Below are 17797 nucleotides of genomic sequence, written 5' to 3'. Positions count from 1 at the left end.
ACCCCCACCCCGGCGGAATTCTAAATCTGTGCAGATAACAATTTTAAGATCTTTTCCCTGGTCCCATACTCCTATGAATCACCTTGATTCTGCTTAAGCGAGGGCCATGCCTTTGCATCAGCAAAGGAGATGGACTCCCTTTCCTGGCAAGCACAGTGGGAGGGCAGCCACCCCCCATCCGGGAGCCAGGTTTCTGGGGGTTGCTCTGCGGGTGTGTGTGTGAGTTGGTTGATCTGAATTACAGAGCTCCTGCAGAGTGGTGGGAGGGGGTGGGGGTGAGGAGGAGACAAACAGGGCAATGACAGTGGCCCTGGAAGCCCTCTGAAATGGGACCCTGTTCCTGGGCAGTGCTTTCCCCCCTCTGGGAAGAAGGCAATGGATATGGGTTGTGAAGTCAACAAGAGGGCGCTGAAGGCAAAGTTTGTCAAAATCCTCAGATTTGCTGCACACCTAGGGAAAAGAGAGCGGGTAATTAATAATACCTTAACACCCTTGTTAGTAAGAGTCCCTCTTACAGATGAGAGCCCTCAAGTGTGGGGAGGCCAAAGAGACCCCAGCATCTCTACAACAACTAAGTAAATGAATTGAATTCAGAAACTTGTTTCAAAAGTGCTCACCCCAAAAATATCTACAGCCAAAAAGCAGTAGAATAAATTGTGCCACCACACAGTTTGTCACCTCCAGAACAATGCTATTCCATGTCTCAAAGCTCCTACAAGTGTTTCTTTAGAGAGCATCAACTAGGTTGTTTAAAGCCTGTATCCACCAACCTAGGATCTTCAGGTCCCTCTCTGACCTTAAAGACAGGAAAGCTGTCCCTTCACACACACACACACACCCCCACACACACACATACACACACACATACACACTGCTGTGTGGGGTTTGGGATGGGAGGGGTCCCACATAGTGCTAGTGGAATGGGAAAGTTATGTCTTTTCCACCAGTAGGAGTGACCTTTCTGACCTTTTTACAAAGGATGGTTCTAAAATAGATTCAAGCTTCTTGATCAAGGCACTCCCTCTGTAGCCTGAATACAGTCTTGGATGTACCAGGGTAAATGGTCAAGCAATGCTCTCAATGAAGAGACAGAATTGACTTTTAAAATGTAAGGCTTTTGTCTGCTGGAAAAGGTTTCCAAAAGAAGTTGTTTTCATGTCCTCAAGCCAGTATTTAGCCCTAGGCACCAACATACTTGGAAAACCTTAGAGCACTGTGGGCCAGCTACCACGGATGGCACTACTCTTGGGCCTGAACTAGCCTGAACAAACTTCAAACACTGCCATCCTCTCCACGTGCCAGCAGGTACCTACACAGATCTAACGCTCCCTATCAGCTCTAAAGCACAATACCAGAAGTTCTCTGCAGTTCTGAGGCCCTTTGGAACACCTGATTCTCCCGAAGCAACAGGAAGGAGGGAGATAGGGGATAAACTATATACCTGGAGTTCGCTGGGTTAGACCGCCAAATCACTGGAGTTTTACACCAGCTTCCTAAAGATAGGTCCTGTTCTGCCCTGCAGCCAAGCAGCTGTTTGTCTTTCCGGGGTTGAGAAGACCTGGAAGACCCTCAGGGAGAGAAGGGGGCTCCTCTGGGTGAAGTTTCCAAATGAAGCCAACAAACGGCGCTATTGTCCCGCCATGGGTCCTAGGAGCCCCTGGCTCGACCCCAATCGGAGGGAGTCTTAACGCTCCTTGGAGCGGGGGTGGGGCATGGGGGGCGGGCAGGGAGGGGTGGAGGGGGAAGCACTTGGCCGGTTTCCTAGTCTGGGATCCAGAGCTCTTGGTATTGCCCACCGAATCCCAGAGGCCTCTAAGGCTAAGAGCTCTGCTGAGCGCATTCTTTCCTTCCTGTGTCCCGATGTATTTTGCTTTTCGTTGTTGTTGTTAACAGATACAGAGAATACAGTTTGAAAGACTCTACAGTTCAATACCTTGCCATCCGGAAAGCCTCTGCGGAGACAGAAGCCACTAAGATTAAGGAAGTACCCGCTCAGATACGTCTACAGACCCCCCCAATAAAAGGAATTTGGCATGACTGGTGTCTTAGTCTTCAGTGCGGGGAGGGTCTGGAAAGCTGGTTTCCTAGCCGCCCTGAATATCCTCAGGTCCACAGTGTTAACTCTGCTTGTCTACTGAAATAATAAATTGTAAGAAGAAAGTTTCCTATGAAGTGTTTTGAAGGGAATTCGGTGAAACACCTGTTTGGCTCTGTCTAGCCCAGCCCAGAGCCACCACACAGAGATCAGTTTAATCACAGTCACCGCAGAGAAGCCAAGAGGGTGAGAGAAGGTGTCTGATCCTACCAAAAGCCCTCAGCGAATCTGGCAGGAGGATGTAATGTGAAAATGAGCTCACTTAAACCAGGACAAGGTGTGATCAAATGACAAACAGCTAATCTGCTTCGGGGAGGAGCAGGGACCCAGACCCACATCCTCTGTCTTGGGAAATATGCAGCCCAGGCACTGTCACCACAACGGCTTACTTGGGTCCTAAAACTTGGAAAGAATCCTGACATCTGTCAGGCTACTGGACGCCAGGCTGCGAGTCGGTTGGGTAGTTTCCTAAACGGCTCTTCACTTAGCAACAGCCTCAGGGGCCTGGTGGAGGGGGGGGGGGCGACGAGAGAGGGCGTGAAGAGGGTGCTGGGAGGGCAAGGGCCAGCGCACATTGGTTTTTTTAGGGGACCATGGGTGTGCCTGAGAAAATCTTGAGTCTGTCAGCCAATTTACCAAGAAAACGAGTGCAGGTGGGGCCTGCTGAAACATTCCCTGTTCTGAAACATGTTTTCCAGCTCAGCCGTGCGTGTGCGTGCACACTTACTAACATAGATCCCCACACAGTCTCCAGAGACTTTAAACCCCCTACACCCACCTAATTTACTGATATCCTTGGCAGGAAACGGCTCAGACCAGGTAGAACACAAACTTAAAAGGAAGGAACCAGGACCACAAACTTTCTGGAACTGATGCCGGCTAGAAAGCAAGATTCGGGTGCCAACGGACCCTGTGGCCACAAATGGACAGAACTGGTCTGCGCCCTGCAAACGTTGGCGGCTTACTTTTTAATTAGTGCATGAGAGAAAGAGACAGAAGCCGGGAGTACAGGCATCCCAAATCACCTCATTTAGTATTATCGCTGAAAAGCTAGACGCCTGGAATTCTCTCTCTCTCTCTCTCTCTCTCTCTCTCTCTCTCTCTCTCTCTCTCTCTCTCTCTCTCACACACACACACACACACACACACACACACTTAGGGCATGTGCTTTTCTTTAGGTTTCCCACCTTTCCACCAAGCTAAAGGAGGAAGCGGGAATCCAGTACTGCGCGGACACCTTATTTCGGTTTCTGCCACATCTGCCCAGATGGCTTCCTATTCCCTCCAGCAGCCTCCGAGGGCTTCAAGAGTTTTCAAACGCCATGCCACTTGCTTGAGCTGGCAGCGGAGAATGTCCGGGTTCCCTCTCCGGGCAGCGGAGGTTTCTCTAGATGGTAGTCCTTGGCAGATAACCCAACAAAGTGCCTGAAGGTCCCACTCTGCTTCTCCAGCCTTCGGTCAGAAAGGCTGTAAAACAAGAAAGGAGAAGCAGAGTCTGTTAGCACAGCCCGCTTGGGGGGGGGGGGGAGCGCGGCTGCGTGCCGAGAGCCGCTCGCAGCGGTCGTAGCAGGTGCGCGGTCGGAGGAGGGGCGGTGCACCCGGAGCAAGGCCTAGGCTCAGCTCCGGCCACCCCCCCCCAAACTTTTCTTTTACTGCGAGAGGCTCCGTGTTGCCATGAAAACGGATTTTCCAAGGGGCCCGACCCTCCCCCTCAGGAGCATCGGACTGGAAAACCCGAAATGGCCAGACAGCAGAGACAAAAAGGGGCCTCTAAGCAGGGGCCCAGAGCGAAAAAGTGAAGGCTCGTTCGCCCTTTGCATCCTAAACCCGCTCCCCAGGAGCTACGTTCGAGCGCCTCCCCCGGGCACAGGCCGAGGCCACTCCCCACTCGCACTGGCAAACCCCCCATGGAGCCTCACAGCCAGGTGCGCTAGCAGTCCCGCTCCCCGGCCCCCGCCCCTCTCTCGGTCCTGCACGCAGTGGCCCTCGGGGTGGAGGGTTCAGGCAACCGGCTACCATCAATTCCAAGGAAGGCTTCTCAGTGGCTCAGCGTAGCGCACCTCCGTTATACACTCAACGTCCCAAGCATGCCTGGACTGCTAGAGGTCCCCAGTGTCCTTAGCGCTGGCAACAGCAGGGTTTGGAGGTCCTCCGTGCAGACGGCGGGCGGGGAGCTTTCCAGGTGGGCCATGGGATGGGGCGCTGGTCAGCCTAGTCGAGTCTGCAAAGTTGTTTCCGAACCCCGCGGGCGCTCCTCTGCCCCTCCTCCCCCCAGTCTCGCTTGCTCGCGCGCCCTCTTCCCCCCTCCTCCCTCACCTCCTCGGGTTTCTCGCTCTTTCAAACTTTTTGAGACCCTAATTGGTGGTCTCAGAGCGGGTCTCGTGGACTCCCGCCTCCTGAAAAAGCTCTCATCACGTCACTCGACCCAAGAGGGGTCTGGAGGGTGAACGAAAGGGCTCCCCGAACTTTTTTTTCCAAGCTGGGCCACAGGGGGCTCGGTGTTGATTGGCCAGGACTCATCACGGCGAGCCTGTCAATCACGAGGCCCACGGGTGGTGAGGGGGCGGACCGAGCCCCAACCCTCCCGGATCTGAGCAGGTATATAAGGGACCGGGCAGGCTTCCCGGGCAAGCTGCGAATGCGACCAGCTCGAGAGAACGCATCAGGTGAGAGAAGCCCGCGAGTTCCCGCCGACTTTGCGCGGAGCCCTTCGGCTAGCCTGCCCTTCCCGCCTGAGCTGCCGGCCCGCCGGCCCCTGAGCACCACTCCGACGGAGTCCCCCGGCCTTTTCACGGTGGCCGCTCCAGCCCCCGGAGCGCCGTCTCCTCCCGCCACGCTGGCGCACCTCCTTCCCGCCCCGGCGATGTACAGCCTGCTGGAGACTGAACTCAAGAACCCCGTGGGGCCGCCCACCCCAGCCGCGGGCACCGGCGTCCCCGCAGCTCCCGGCGCTGCAGGCAAGAGTGGCGCGAACCCAGCCGGCGGAGCGAACGCAGGCAACGGGGGCAGCGGGGGCGCGAACGGCGGCGGTGGTGGTGGTGGCGGCGGGGGCAGCGACCAGGACCGCGTCAAGCGACCCATGAACGCGTTCATGGTGTGGTCCCGCGGGCAGCGGCGCAAGATGGCCCTGGAGAACCCCAAGATGCACAACTCCGAGATCAGCAAGCGCTTGGGCGCCGACTGGAAACTGCTGACCGATGCGGAGAAGCGGCCGTTCATCGACGAGGCCAAGCGACTGCGTGCGGTGCACATGAAGGAGTACCCGGACTACAAGTACCGGCCCCGCCGCAAGACCAAGACGCTGCTCAAGAAGGACAAGTACTCGCTGCCCGGCGGCCTCCTGCCCCCGGGCGCCGCCGCAGCCGCCGCCGCTGCCGCCGCAGCCGCCGCCGCCAGCAGCCCGGTGGGCGTGGGCCAGCGCCTGGACACGTACACGCACGTGAACGGCTGGGCCAACGGCGCCTACTCGCTCGTGCAGGAGCAGCTGGGCTACGCGCAGCCCCCGAGCATGAGCAGCCCGCCGCCGCCACCCGCGCTGCCTCAGATGCACCGCTACGACATGGCCGGCCTGCAGTACAGCCCCATGATGCCACCCGGCGCCCAGAGCTACATGAACGCCGCCGCCGCCGCTGCCGCCGCCTCGGGCTACGGGGGCATGGCGCCCTCCGCCGCGGCCGCCGCCGCCGCCGCCTACGGGCAGCAGCCCGCCACCGCTGCCGCCGCGGCCGCCGCCGCCGCCGCCATGAGCCTGGGCCCCATGGGCTCCGTGGTGAAGTCGGAGCCCAGCTCTCCGCCGCCCGCCATCGCTTCGCACTCGCAGCGCGCGTGCCTCGGCGACCTGCGCGACATGATCAGCATGTACCTGCCACCTGGCGGGGACGCGGCCGACGCCGCTTCTCCGCTCCCAGGCGGCCGGCTGCACGGCGTGCACCAGCACTACCAGGGCGCCGGGACTGCGGTCAATGGAACGGTGCCGCTGACCCACATCTGAGCTCCGGCCCGCGCTCCCAGCTCTTCGCCCCCACCCCGCCCCACACCCCCCACGTTGGGACGCCTTGCTGTTTAGCTTTGCTCGCCTGGGACCGTTGCCTTGTACCGAAGATGAGGAGGACCGAAAGTTTGGCCGTAACTGTCGGGGTTTTGTACAAAAGCGAGAAGTCCCGAGCAGCGGAAATGGGACTTGCTAGAGCCGCTGGCTTCTGACCACTGCCCCTCCCTCCCCCTCTGGCTGGGAATCGCTGTGGTGTTTGCGGAGAAACCGCGGCCCCTTCCTCTTCCCGGATTCCTAGGTTCTTCTGTTGCAGTTGAAAATGTCTTGTTAGTTTGCTATTAATCGAGAACTGAGTGAGGTTGCCCGCCCCCAAGAACTGCAATGCCTCCACCCCCAGTCGTATTGCTTCTGTTTTCCTCTGGCTTTTTTTTGGGGGGGGGGTGCTGGCCGCGCCAATTGGCGCGACAGCTAAAGCCAATGTTAATTTATAGCCAGGTGTGCGTGTGTTTCCCGCCTTGCCGCCCCTGGCCGCGGGACAGCTCTGTCCAGTGCGCGTTTAGGCTGTTGAGTTTGTGATTTCTGCAGTGATCTATTTGCTATTTCGTGTACGCATTTCGTTCGGGTGGTGGGGAAGGGGTTATTTTGTTCCAGGTTTTTTCAAAGTTTTGTTCTTAATTGCTAAGTGAGAGATCAATAAATTTTATAACCAATATGCTGGAGTCCTGATAATTTTGCGGGTCCGAAATTTGAAGTGCGGGTTGGGAATGGGGATAGTCTTAGTTTTATAACTGAGTTTGCAGACCTGGGCGGGGGCGGGGGGGGGAGCATGATGTAAAATGATTTCCTTTAAGCTATTGGAGATCCAAGCTACAACCGCCCCCAATACTCTCAAGTGGGAACTAGTCTCAAGTGGAGAAAACCTCTGTCTTCTGGGAGCACCTACCCAGAGGCAGCCCACGCTACCTGAGCCGCACACCCCACGCGCAGTCTTGCACTTGTTGATTGCGGTGGTGAGTGCCCGGGATCGAGTGTCTGCTTCCGCAGCGATGCAGAGCGGGAGGCAGACACCTGCGGCTGCGGAAGACTTACCAAAAGCTGAGCACTTTTACCTCTGTGCACTGGGGCGGGAAGATACTCGCTGAGTTGAAATATTTACAAAACGAAAGCCCTTCGGAAATCTCAATGATCGTCTTTAAAATAAATGGTTACAGACGTCCCCCTTAAGGAAATGAGTATTTCCACCGCGGTAGCTAACGCGGGAGAGTGAGCGCTCAACACCGAAAGATTGGATTTTAAAAGTTAGATGGTAGATGGGTCAGAGTTGTACAACTCCTCCCAAGGCTTGCTTTGAACTTGTCAAAGCAGTTTACTTACTTGTTTTCTAGAAAGAGGCTCCCTCTCATGTCGAGCCTAGAGCTTGGTTTTTACTTCCCTTTTCCTACTTTACTCCATCCCATAACCACTGACCATTCCATGGTACCACCCCTAAGGGTCCTTCGAGTCGTATGGAGCCCCAGCGTAGCTGTTTGGAGCCTAGGAAGGAAACAAATAGAACCCGTGTTTTTAACCCCCTCCTCAGCTGTTTGAGGTGATTTCCTTAATCCCTTTAATCCTGTTACCTCGCTATCCCAGAATAACTAAACTCGGCTTTTCCAATAAGCTTGGCCTGGTGCACTGTTTTTATCCTCATCCACTCCTGACCACAGGTTTCTTTGCTTGAGGTCTGTTGGGACCATAGGCGACAGTCCTCTGTAAATTGGTCCGAATTCCACGTTTCCAGCCAGCTTCCTTTGTGTGGACCAGCCATTCACCTGCGGGTCTGGGCGGGCCCCAGGGGGAGGGGCGGGGGTTTCTGAGGCTTCGGGGGTCGTGCCCGCTTTTTACACATCACTGCAGATCCCGGAGACTAAAGCCACCCCGCCTCTCCAAGAAAGGTCGGGTCTCCCTGGGAAGAAGTTTGCACAGCCATCCCCACTCCCGACACACACCCATCCCCCACTGTCCAGCATGAGGTGGGAGGGGGCCAGGGTTGATTTACAGATGCAGTCCCATCGCCCTCTTCGCAGGGCTCTTCCTGGGCCTGCTGTGTTCAGACTGGGCCTCTTCCCTCCTCTCCTCATCCTAAAGCTATAGACCTCAAGCCCCTCTTGACCGATGGGAGCTTCCATCCTTTACTGCAGTGATTGGAGCAAAGCGGCAGGCTGCCTGGTAGGCGAGACTCTGCCCCCATCCGCCCCCCCCCCCCCGCCAAAGTCCCAGTAGGAAGCTTGTCATACCTACCACCATATTCCAATTTTTCGGTCTTTGGCCTTAAATAAAACATCTGCCTAAGGTTATTCTAGATTTTGCTCTGAAATGACTCCAGGAAAGGGTGGGGTACAAACAAGCAATGCCCCCCACTGAGGGGGCGGTGGAAGAGGGGGAATAAACTCTGACACTGCTTCTTTGGAAGAGCTCATTGTGCTGCTGCCTTCTTAGAAGTGCCAGGGTCACCCTTTCAGCATGTCGCACATACTGCACTCTCTCTCTCTAAATATCCATGGCTTTGTGCTCCACTTTGTCTGATTTCCAAATTGCCTTTAAGAGAAGATTTCATCAATCAGTACATTTGGAGGATTGAAATACAGATGAAAGATAATGTTTTTAAACTTCAGCAATAGGGAAGAGAACCAGACTGAAGTGGGATGAAGTTTCCGTTCTCTAACCCGGAGCGCTCACACCAGAATCTGTCCTCCTCTACACTGCTCTGTCTACCAGGGACTGCTCCTTAATCTGTTTTTATAGAGTTGCGTTTCTGATAAGGCTTAATTCAAAACAGCAACAAAATCAACACGTGCCCAGACTCCAATCCCTTCGGCCTTCTCTGGCAGGTTTTGTCACCAAAAGGGGAAATGACAGTGTTCAAGGTTGCCTAGCTAGTTCCAAATACAGCCTAGTGGAGAACCAGATTCTCAGGTCCCTGGGAAGGATTCATTTTGCTCTGCCTGCCACAAAAGGAAGACAGAAGCCAAGGAAAGCTTAGCCCCAGTTGCCTCTGCAGCCAAAATCCACCAAGACCTGTGGAGAAAAGAGGTAATTCTGGAGATAGTAGGCTCTGCTTGGGCCATGGCATGTACGAGGAAAACAGATCCTTACCGACACAAAAGACCAACGTCTTTTAGTTTCCCTGCCAGGACCACAGCTATTTTTAGTGGGAATTATCCTGCTAGAGATTTGCTTTCCTGTCCTGACACTACATCATTTTCCTTATTAATTCCCCTCCTAGACGTCCACATGGGTGATGCTGGGTATTCAAAGTGCAGGCAAAGAATGCTAAGCAACCTTGTCTGTCATAGCTGTTCTTAATACTAGTTATAACCGCCTCACATGTCCAGGAACCAGGAAAGAGTAAGTATGATTTTTTTTTTTAAAAAATGGCTGCTGTGTAATTATCACAAACATTTATGGAGTAATTTAAATAACACACTAAACCATCCGAATAGCAAGAGAACAATATGTCAGAACTCTTATTTAGCAAGTATGACCTTGACTATTTAAAAATAAGTATATATGACAGGAAACATGCAAAAAGGGCAGTAGTCTGAATACTGGCAAGTCTTCTTTATACTCTTTAATTTTCTCTAATATGATTATATTTCTGTTATCAGGAAAAAAGGCAGGTTTAAAATATATGCCTTCCCCATTATGAACACTGAAATGCGTCTCTTGTAAAAGAAAGTTCAAACCTTTCCTTCAGCTGTTTTGGGGGATAGGAGGGGGACGGGGAGCCCCAGGAGGAATAATCCCCTAGCTTTTCTCTAGGGCTGATGCTGCAGTTAATAGAGGCAGGAGGAGCTCACCAGAGCAACCCCCTGCCAGGTCCGCTCCTCAGAAAGCAGGAACAGAGGCAGATTAGTGACTGGCTCATCATTCTTCAGACTCACTCACTGGAGAAAAGGACCTCCTTTGGAGTCATGCCTAACAGTCTTGGATTGCAAGGAGCAGGGGCCACCAGGGTCCCCCAAGATCTATGGTCACAGGTGGTCCAGCAGCTCGTGCTGTTTTCTTGGGAGAAGCAAAGAGCAAGTCTGGGGATGGGATAGTGATTGGAGGAAGAGGGGACTAGGTGAGCAGCATTTTCTTCCTGTCAGCCGCCACCATCTTCATCCCTCCCTCCATCTCTGCCTGAGCTCCCACCTGTTCTCTGTGCTTTCATTCTGCTGCCTCTGTCCCAAACTAGCTCCCTAGCATATGCGCATAAATTCCATTATGCTATTTCCCTTTGCAAATAAGTTTCTGCTAGTTTCCAGGACAGAGATTTTAGGGGGAAAATCCTAACTATTGCAAAGTTTTGTGTGATCAGTTTCTCTCTACCTTTCTGAGCTTAACTACTTTTATTTTACATATTTTCACCTTGGTCCCATTTCCTTCAGTCCATCACATGAAGCACAGATTTTCTTACAACTAATAAAACCTACTACCACAAATGTATGTTCCTCCCCACTGGGGACAGGGTGGCGAGGTGGCTTTTGAGTTTGATGTTTCCCTGTGCTTGGAAAATTCTTACACTCTTCCCTCAGACTGTCCAGCATTCTTCAGAAAAATCTCTCAGTTCAAGTATCACCTCTTCTAGGAAGCTTTCCATGATGCTTGCATTTTAAATATGTCCCAGTTCCTTGTTATGAGTTCTCTAAGCACTTAGTGTCTCTCCTAAGCATTGGTGTGTGTGTGTGTGTGTGTGTGTGTGTGTGTGTGTGTGTGTCTTAGGGTTTTACTGCTGTGAACAGACACCAAGACCAAAGTAATTCTTACAAAGACAATATGTAATTGGGGCTGGTTTACAAGTTTAGAGGTTGAGTACATTAACATTAAGGTGAGATCATGGCAGCCACAGACAGGCATGGTGCAGGCAGAGTTATGGCAAACCAAAGACTGACTACCAGGCATCTAAGATGAGGGTCTTAAAGCCCACACCCACAAGGATACACCCACTCCAACAAGGCCACACCTACTCCAACAGTGCCACACTTCCTACTAGTGCCATTCCCTGGAACAAGCGTACACAAAGCACCACAGTAGTCATTGTATATTTGTTTGTGTGATGCTGTCTGCTGTTTCTATCCAAGTGTGTAAGTTCCATGAGGGCAAAGACTGTGTCTAGTTTGCACACCAAAACACAGCATGATGTTTCTCTCATTGTAGTCTCTCAAGAATATATATGAAGTCTTACTGCATATTTAAGAAATGGTAGTTCTGTGGGCTTGAAGCTGATGTGTGCTAGATCTCAATGTGATAGCCATACTGGTGTATACATGTAATCCCTGTATAGAAGATGAGGCAGAAGGATCAGGAGTTCAAGGCCAGTCTTGGCTCCATAAGAGAACTGGCTCTAAAAAGTTGTCCTCTGACCTCCACACATGCATGTTGGCATGCACTCACCCCACCACGCACAATGACACAAAATAAATACTTTTAAAGCAGATAAATTAGACTTTATCAGAATACGAGATGTAAGGTTTTTGTTTGTTTGTTTGTTTGTTTTGACTGATTGGCATAATTTCAGAGGAAAATATCAAGAAAGTGCAAAGAAAAGCAACCCACAGAATGGAAGAATGTGTGTGTGTGTGTGTGTGTGTGTGTGCGTGCACACACACACACAAGGCATTTGTTCAGGGTTTATATTTAGACCATGTAGAGACTCCTAGAATTCAACAATCATAAGACAACTACTTTAAAACAGGCAAAGCGACTTGAATATGCTTTTTTTTTTCAAAAGAATGTATACAAATGGACACTAACACATGGACAGATGCGTGGCACCACTAGTCCATAGGGAAATGTAAACTGACAAGCTACCACTTCAACACACACATGGTTATAAAAATAGTTTACAAATAGACAACACAAGTCTTGCTGACAATGTGGAGAAACTGTAGTCCTTACATTGTACTGATGAAAGTGGGAAAAGAAAATCTTGTAAACAGACTGGCAGTTCCAGGGGTTAAAACAAACTTCACATAGCAGTCAGCAATTCCACAGGGAGGAAAAGTTAGAAAGGGGGAATACATATGTCTGTACAAAACATATATATCCATATTCTATCATTATTATTCTTATTTCCCCAATGGGGTAAACAATGTACATATTTATTTGCTGATTAGGAGATAAATCTAGTGTGGGTTTTTAGGAGAGAGAGAGAGAATTGAAAACAACAAACGGAATGTCAGAGTCAAAGGAACCCAAACGTCAGTTAAAGCAGCTCCTGATGATCAAATATGGAATCATCTGAACAATAAAATGATTAAAATAATACTGAACTATAATCTAAAGTATAAACATTTCTAGGTGCCCATACTGATAGAAATCAAAACAACTAAATAAACAGGTGACAAGATGAGTGCAGGCAGTGAAGGACAATTCTAAGTAATGGTTACCACTAGTCTGACTTCAGGGAGGTGGAGCGTAGCCCCCTAACTCCTAAATTCAGGCTCATGCTTTGACTACTTCTCAAAGAATAGAATAAGGGAAGGGAGGACGTGTAACATTGTACTAAAAAAGTATAACAAACATAACCTCCACCATACTGTCAGAGTCAATATCAATTATTGACAGATAACATACTGTTCTTCATGAAATGCACTGGAAACCGAGAACCATACTTCTGTTGTCTAACCTCCCCAAAATTCATAATCCCAAGCTAATCCTAGTAAAACATTAAATCTTTTTTATAGATTTATTTATTTGTATGTGAGTACACTGTAGCTGTCTTCAGACACACCAGAAGAGGGCATCGGATCCCATTGCACATGGTTGTGGGCCACCATGTGGTTGCTGGGAACTGAACTTAGGACCTCTGGAAGAGCAGTCATTGCTCTTAACCACTGGGCCATCTCTCCAGCCCAAAACATCAAATCTTTTGTTGGTTTTGTTTTGTTTTGTTTTGTTTTGTTTTGTTTTGTTTTGTTTTTGAAACAGAGTCTCACTATGTAGCCCTAACTGTTCAGAAACTCACTATATAAGGCAGGTTGGCCTCAAACTCACAAAGATCCTCTGCCTCTCAAGTGCTGGTAAATATCAGATCTTAATTCTAAAAAATGCCTGGTCAATACTCCTCCAATTTGTTAAAGTCATCAAAAATAGGTAAATAAGCTGTCACATTTAAGACTTACCTTGGGGGCTAGAGAGATGGCTCAGCGGTTAAGGGCACACTGACTTGCCCTTAACTAAATCTTAAAAAAAAAAAAAAAAAAGACTTACCTAAAGAAATAAGACTACTACTAAATGTATAAGGTATCGATTTTATTAGTAATAATATGTTAATATTGGTTTGTTAATTATTACAAATAAGAGCTGGGAGTATAGCTCAGTTGCTAGGGTACTTTCCTAACTTGAGCAAAGTCCTGAGTTCTGTCCCCAGTACTGAATAAACAAGACATGGTGGAATGCATCTGTAAACCCAGCATTGCAGAGGTTGCAGTAAGAGGATCAGAAGTTTAGGGTCATCTTCAACTACACATAGGAAGTTTAAGACTATCTTGGGATACATGAGACCCTGTCTCAAAGACAGAAAAAGATAGGTAAAGGATAGAGTCAGGGAAAAAAAATGAAATACTTTAATGAAAGTTGTTAATTATAAGGAAATGTTCAAATATGGCAACTTCTCACCCAATCTCCCCAATTTTCATATAAATTCAAAACTGTTCCAGGAAGTAAAGTTTATTTTTAAAAAAGAATAGGAATAAATTTCTGGTACACACACACACACACACACACACACACACAAAATGAATGACAGGTGAACCTTGAAAGCATGCTAAGTGAAAGGGTACAACGACAAAATGCTATATGCTGTATGATTATCTACTGACAAGATCTCACTCTGAAGTCTAGGCTAGCCTGGAAGTCACTAATGTTGCCCCAGCAGGCATCAGACCATGAAAACCCTCTTGCCTCAGTTTCCCAAATGCTACGACCACAGGCTTGAGGCATCATACTCACCTCTGTATTACTTCATTTAGAGGACTGCAGAATTAGCTTAATCTTTAGAGTCAGAGAATTGATTACTGTTGCCCAGAGCTAGAGGGACTATTAGAGTCAGACATCCAGTTTAGCATCTTTATTTGGCACATAAGGCATTAGAGACCAGAATGAAACAAGGAAACCAAAATAACATAGCTTGCTAATGCCAGAGTAAATGAACTAGAACTTCCACATTTAATCACTTTCACCGTAAGTAGCATCCCAGTTGGAGAATAGATGGAAAAGGGAAGGCCATTTCCAGAATGTTGCTAAAAGCCTAGAGTTCTATCCATTTCCAGTTTGATTCTTGTGGTGGCAGAAGAAATCGTTTTGAAATACTTGAAATACGTTTTAAAAGTGAGTGCACTTATGTTAAAGAAAATTCTCCTTTGCAAAAACAAGCTGCTGTTGGAGGGAAAATAATGAGGATGTAGTTCAGTGGTAGCATGCTTGCTATACACTCTTTTACATGTGGACTTTATAAGTCCTAATGAGCGAAAGTGAATATGGATAATGCTTACTAAAAAGTATTCGAAACATTTGATGAACTTTAATATTAATTTAAGTATAAAATTATAAACATTTCTGTGGTCCTACAAGTTTAAACTTGGACTTTGTATATGCAAGCAAAGTGCTCTACCACTGAGTCATATGTTCAGGACTTTGGAAGTATGTTTAAAAGATAATCTAAACCCATGACTAATTTATTACATAAAAGTTTTTATTTTTTATTCGCTTTAGAACTAGAATTTGAGATCTTTTTTTAAGGAAAGGAAATCACTCCTGAGAAGAGATATTGGCTAGTGAGCTAAGAGAAAAAAGCTTACTAAAAAAGAGAAAAAAGGCTAAAGCATCATCTGCAGCAAGAAATGTACAAAGCTCTAAGGACAATAGGAAGCTTTGGAACTCATAATGCGGGTTTCGAGAAGCAAGGTCAACAGATGACTTGGTCTTGAGACAGAATTAATCACAAATCATTTCACAATACTTCCATTCTTGGTGATTCAATCAAGGCCAGCCTGAAGAAGAGTCCATTTAACCTGAGCCTTTGTACTCCATGTAGACCTCTTAAATGGAAGAGTAGCTAGAAGGCACTCAAAGTAGACAGATAATTACTTGAAAGATTGCTATAGACCTTCAAGTCAAGGAACTTCTTATGGTCAAAGAACATAGCTGTAGAAGATGAATAGACAGAGAGAACATGGAAAATGAGCTGGAGACGGAGGCAAAGATCCTATTCATTTGCTTTGAACAAATACCATGCTAAGGAGTTGTGGCTCGATCTTGTCCTTGGTGGGAAGCATGAAAAGATTTTGGTTAGTGCTTTGTAAAGATCAAGCTAACTGTAGTGTGAAGGACAAATTGGAGCAGGAAGAGACTGGAGGCCGGGAGATTAGCCAAGAGGCTGTTTGATTTGGGACCAGGCATGACAGAAAGACTAGACGAAGGACAGTAGCAGTAAGAATAGTAGGTGGTAACATCAAGAGGTGTGAGTCTTTGCTTTTCCCTAGTCAGGGATAGGGAGTCCAGACACAGCAGAAGGGAAAAGGGGAGGAGGTAGAGAGAGGGAGAGATGGAGGTGACATTCAAGGAGATAAGACAATAAAACAGGAGTCTGTTTAAGATTTTAAAGGAATGAATTTGGATATATGATTTTAGCTTGATATATTTCTACAGACAATCATGTTCATACACAGGTTGTTTTTATTCAAATCAATTGTGGATCCTTCAAACTTAATGTGACTTGATAAGTTCCTACAAACTAAATCCATCTACTATAGTACTCAATCAAAACTAATTCTGCTTGTTTTCTTTTTTTCTGATTTCTCAATTAGAATCCCATTTGTTATTTGAAAATATATAGTTTGGAACATTGACTATTCACTCTATTCTGAAAAAAAAATCCTGATTTTTAAGATTCTTCTATGAGTCTCTATGTGTAGAACTAGAATATCTGTTAGGTCAAAAGCTCCAAGCAGCTCAGCTAAATTGGAATAGTAACAAGCATCTGTGCTCACACCCTGGGTAGGATAATAGTGTCAACACCTCCAGCAGAGCTGATAGAGCTGTCTGTCAGTCTGTCTACAGGCTCTGTTTTACATTCTGCAGGTTAGCTAGGAACACACTCACCACCAACAAACCCTGAAAAATTGCTCTGGATCAACTTAACATCTTCTGGACTCTTTGTGTTCTGCATTTCTTTTGCTAACAAGCTCTTTCGCTATGTCATGTTATACGATTTCATCGCAAGAGCTAAATTAGGTTGCGTGTGTAAACAAGATGAGCTCTCTAGTGATGTTGCTACTAATTACAAGCAGTGTGGCAGATTTACTCAGGATTCTCTTAATGAAAGATGATCCCACTTGGAGAGGGTTCAGCTAAATCTACTGCAGGCATTAAGGATTCAGTAACGGTTGGAGTCTTCAGTGAGGTGAAACTGGAACCTAGTTAATATACTCAAAGCCAATGAAAAGCATTTATAATGAGAGATAACTGCTTAGGAATATATGTGTATATATGATATATATTAGTAACACACACAGAGACATGATGAAAGGATCATCTTAACTGTTGAGGATCTTTGGAGTTTCAGCCTTGGTTCCCACATTTTCTGAACAACCTCTAGTTTGGTATTACCAAATGTCTTCTTAATATACTTCTCCTGAGCCTCAGAATTTTGGATACAACTGCCTTCTGAGTATATTTAAGTGATTTCTCACCAGCCTTTAACAATTGACTAGCATATTACTTTCTCAAATACCAACCCCGATTCTATTTTCCACCCCAATTCAATACCTCCAACATCCTACTTAGCCTTTTCTATTTCAACTCACCTTCTTGACATTTCCCAAATCATTTAGTTCTTCATTCCTGTTCCATTATTTGTATTAACTACCATGTAAAAATTATCAGAAATTTTAGCAGTATAATTAACTACCCCTACTTTCTGTAGGCCAAGAATCTAGGCTTAGCGGGCTCAGAGTGTCACATAAGGCTGCAGTTAAGGTGTGAGTCCAGGTGTATAGTTATCTCAAGGCTTCAGTTGGATAGTATCTACTTCCACAGTGATGTGGCTATTGGCCTGCCTCAGAAGATTCAGTTCCCAGCAGATTCAAGGTGTCTGCTTCTGAGCTAGCTTTTGTCCACAGGCATCAACTGCTTGCTATCTGAAACTCTTCATACAGCTGCTCACAACATGGCAGCTGGCTACAAATGTCATTGTTTTTCTGTAACTTCAGATGAGATAATTTAGCACCTTTACTGTGCTCTGTTCTTCAAAGCGAGGAAATTGGTACAGTCCACTCCTAAGGGGAGAGAAACAAACTAGAGCATGGATATCAGGACTGAGAGATGACTGAAGGCCACCCTAGAGGAGGAAACTTGACTTTTAATGAAACATGGTTGCATGTACTTGCATCCATCCTTGTTGGTCATTAGGTCTCCAGAGGCTTCTGGTTCCAGCTCATTGTCTGTATTGAGATCTAAACAATGGTCCTATAAAAACAACACGATTAAGAAGCTCAAGAAGAACGAAGACCAAAGTATGGACACTTTGCCTCTTCTTAGAATTGGGAACAAAACACCCATGGAAGGAGTTACAGAGACAAAGTTTGGAGCTGTGACGAAAGGATGGACCATCTAGAGACTGCCACATCCGGGGATCCATCCCATAATCAGCTTCCAAATGCTGACACCATTGCATACACTAGCAA

General features: G+C 47.8%; 1 protein-coding gene and 1 long non-coding RNA gene across 2 annotated transcripts; one reads left to right on the top strand and one right to left on the bottom strand.

Moving 5' to 3' along the window:
* Positions 1-96: 96 nt before the first annotated feature.
* Gm38438 (predicted gene, 38438) lies at positions 97-4511 on the bottom strand. The gene is made up of 3 exons (NR_155290.1): positions 4412-4511; positions 3283-3562; positions 97-450 (listed from the first exon to the last, which is right to left on the bottom strand). It is a non-coding gene; the product is annotated as a predicted gene, 38438 (long non-coding RNA).
* A 222-nt stretch (positions 4512-4733) lies between these two features.
* Positions 4734-6798, top strand: Sox3 (SRY (sex determining region Y)-box 3). Its single transcript, NM_009237.2, has one exon. It carries the CDS (start codon positions 4734-4736, stop codon positions 6084-6086), a length of 1353 nt encoding a protein of 450 aa, NP_033263.2. The 3' UTR covers positions 6087-6798.
* The last annotated feature ends 10999 nt before the right edge of the window (positions 6799-17797 follow it).

The sequence above is a fragment of the Mus musculus genome, chromosome X (assembly GCF_000001635.26).
Source record: "Mus musculus strain C57BL/6J chromosome X, GRCm38.p6 C57BL/6J".
In the NCBI taxonomy this organism is placed as follows: Eukaryota; Metazoa; Chordata; class Mammalia; order Rodentia; family Muridae; genus Mus; species Mus musculus.
This window is presented reverse-complemented; position numbering and strand designations above follow the sequence as displayed.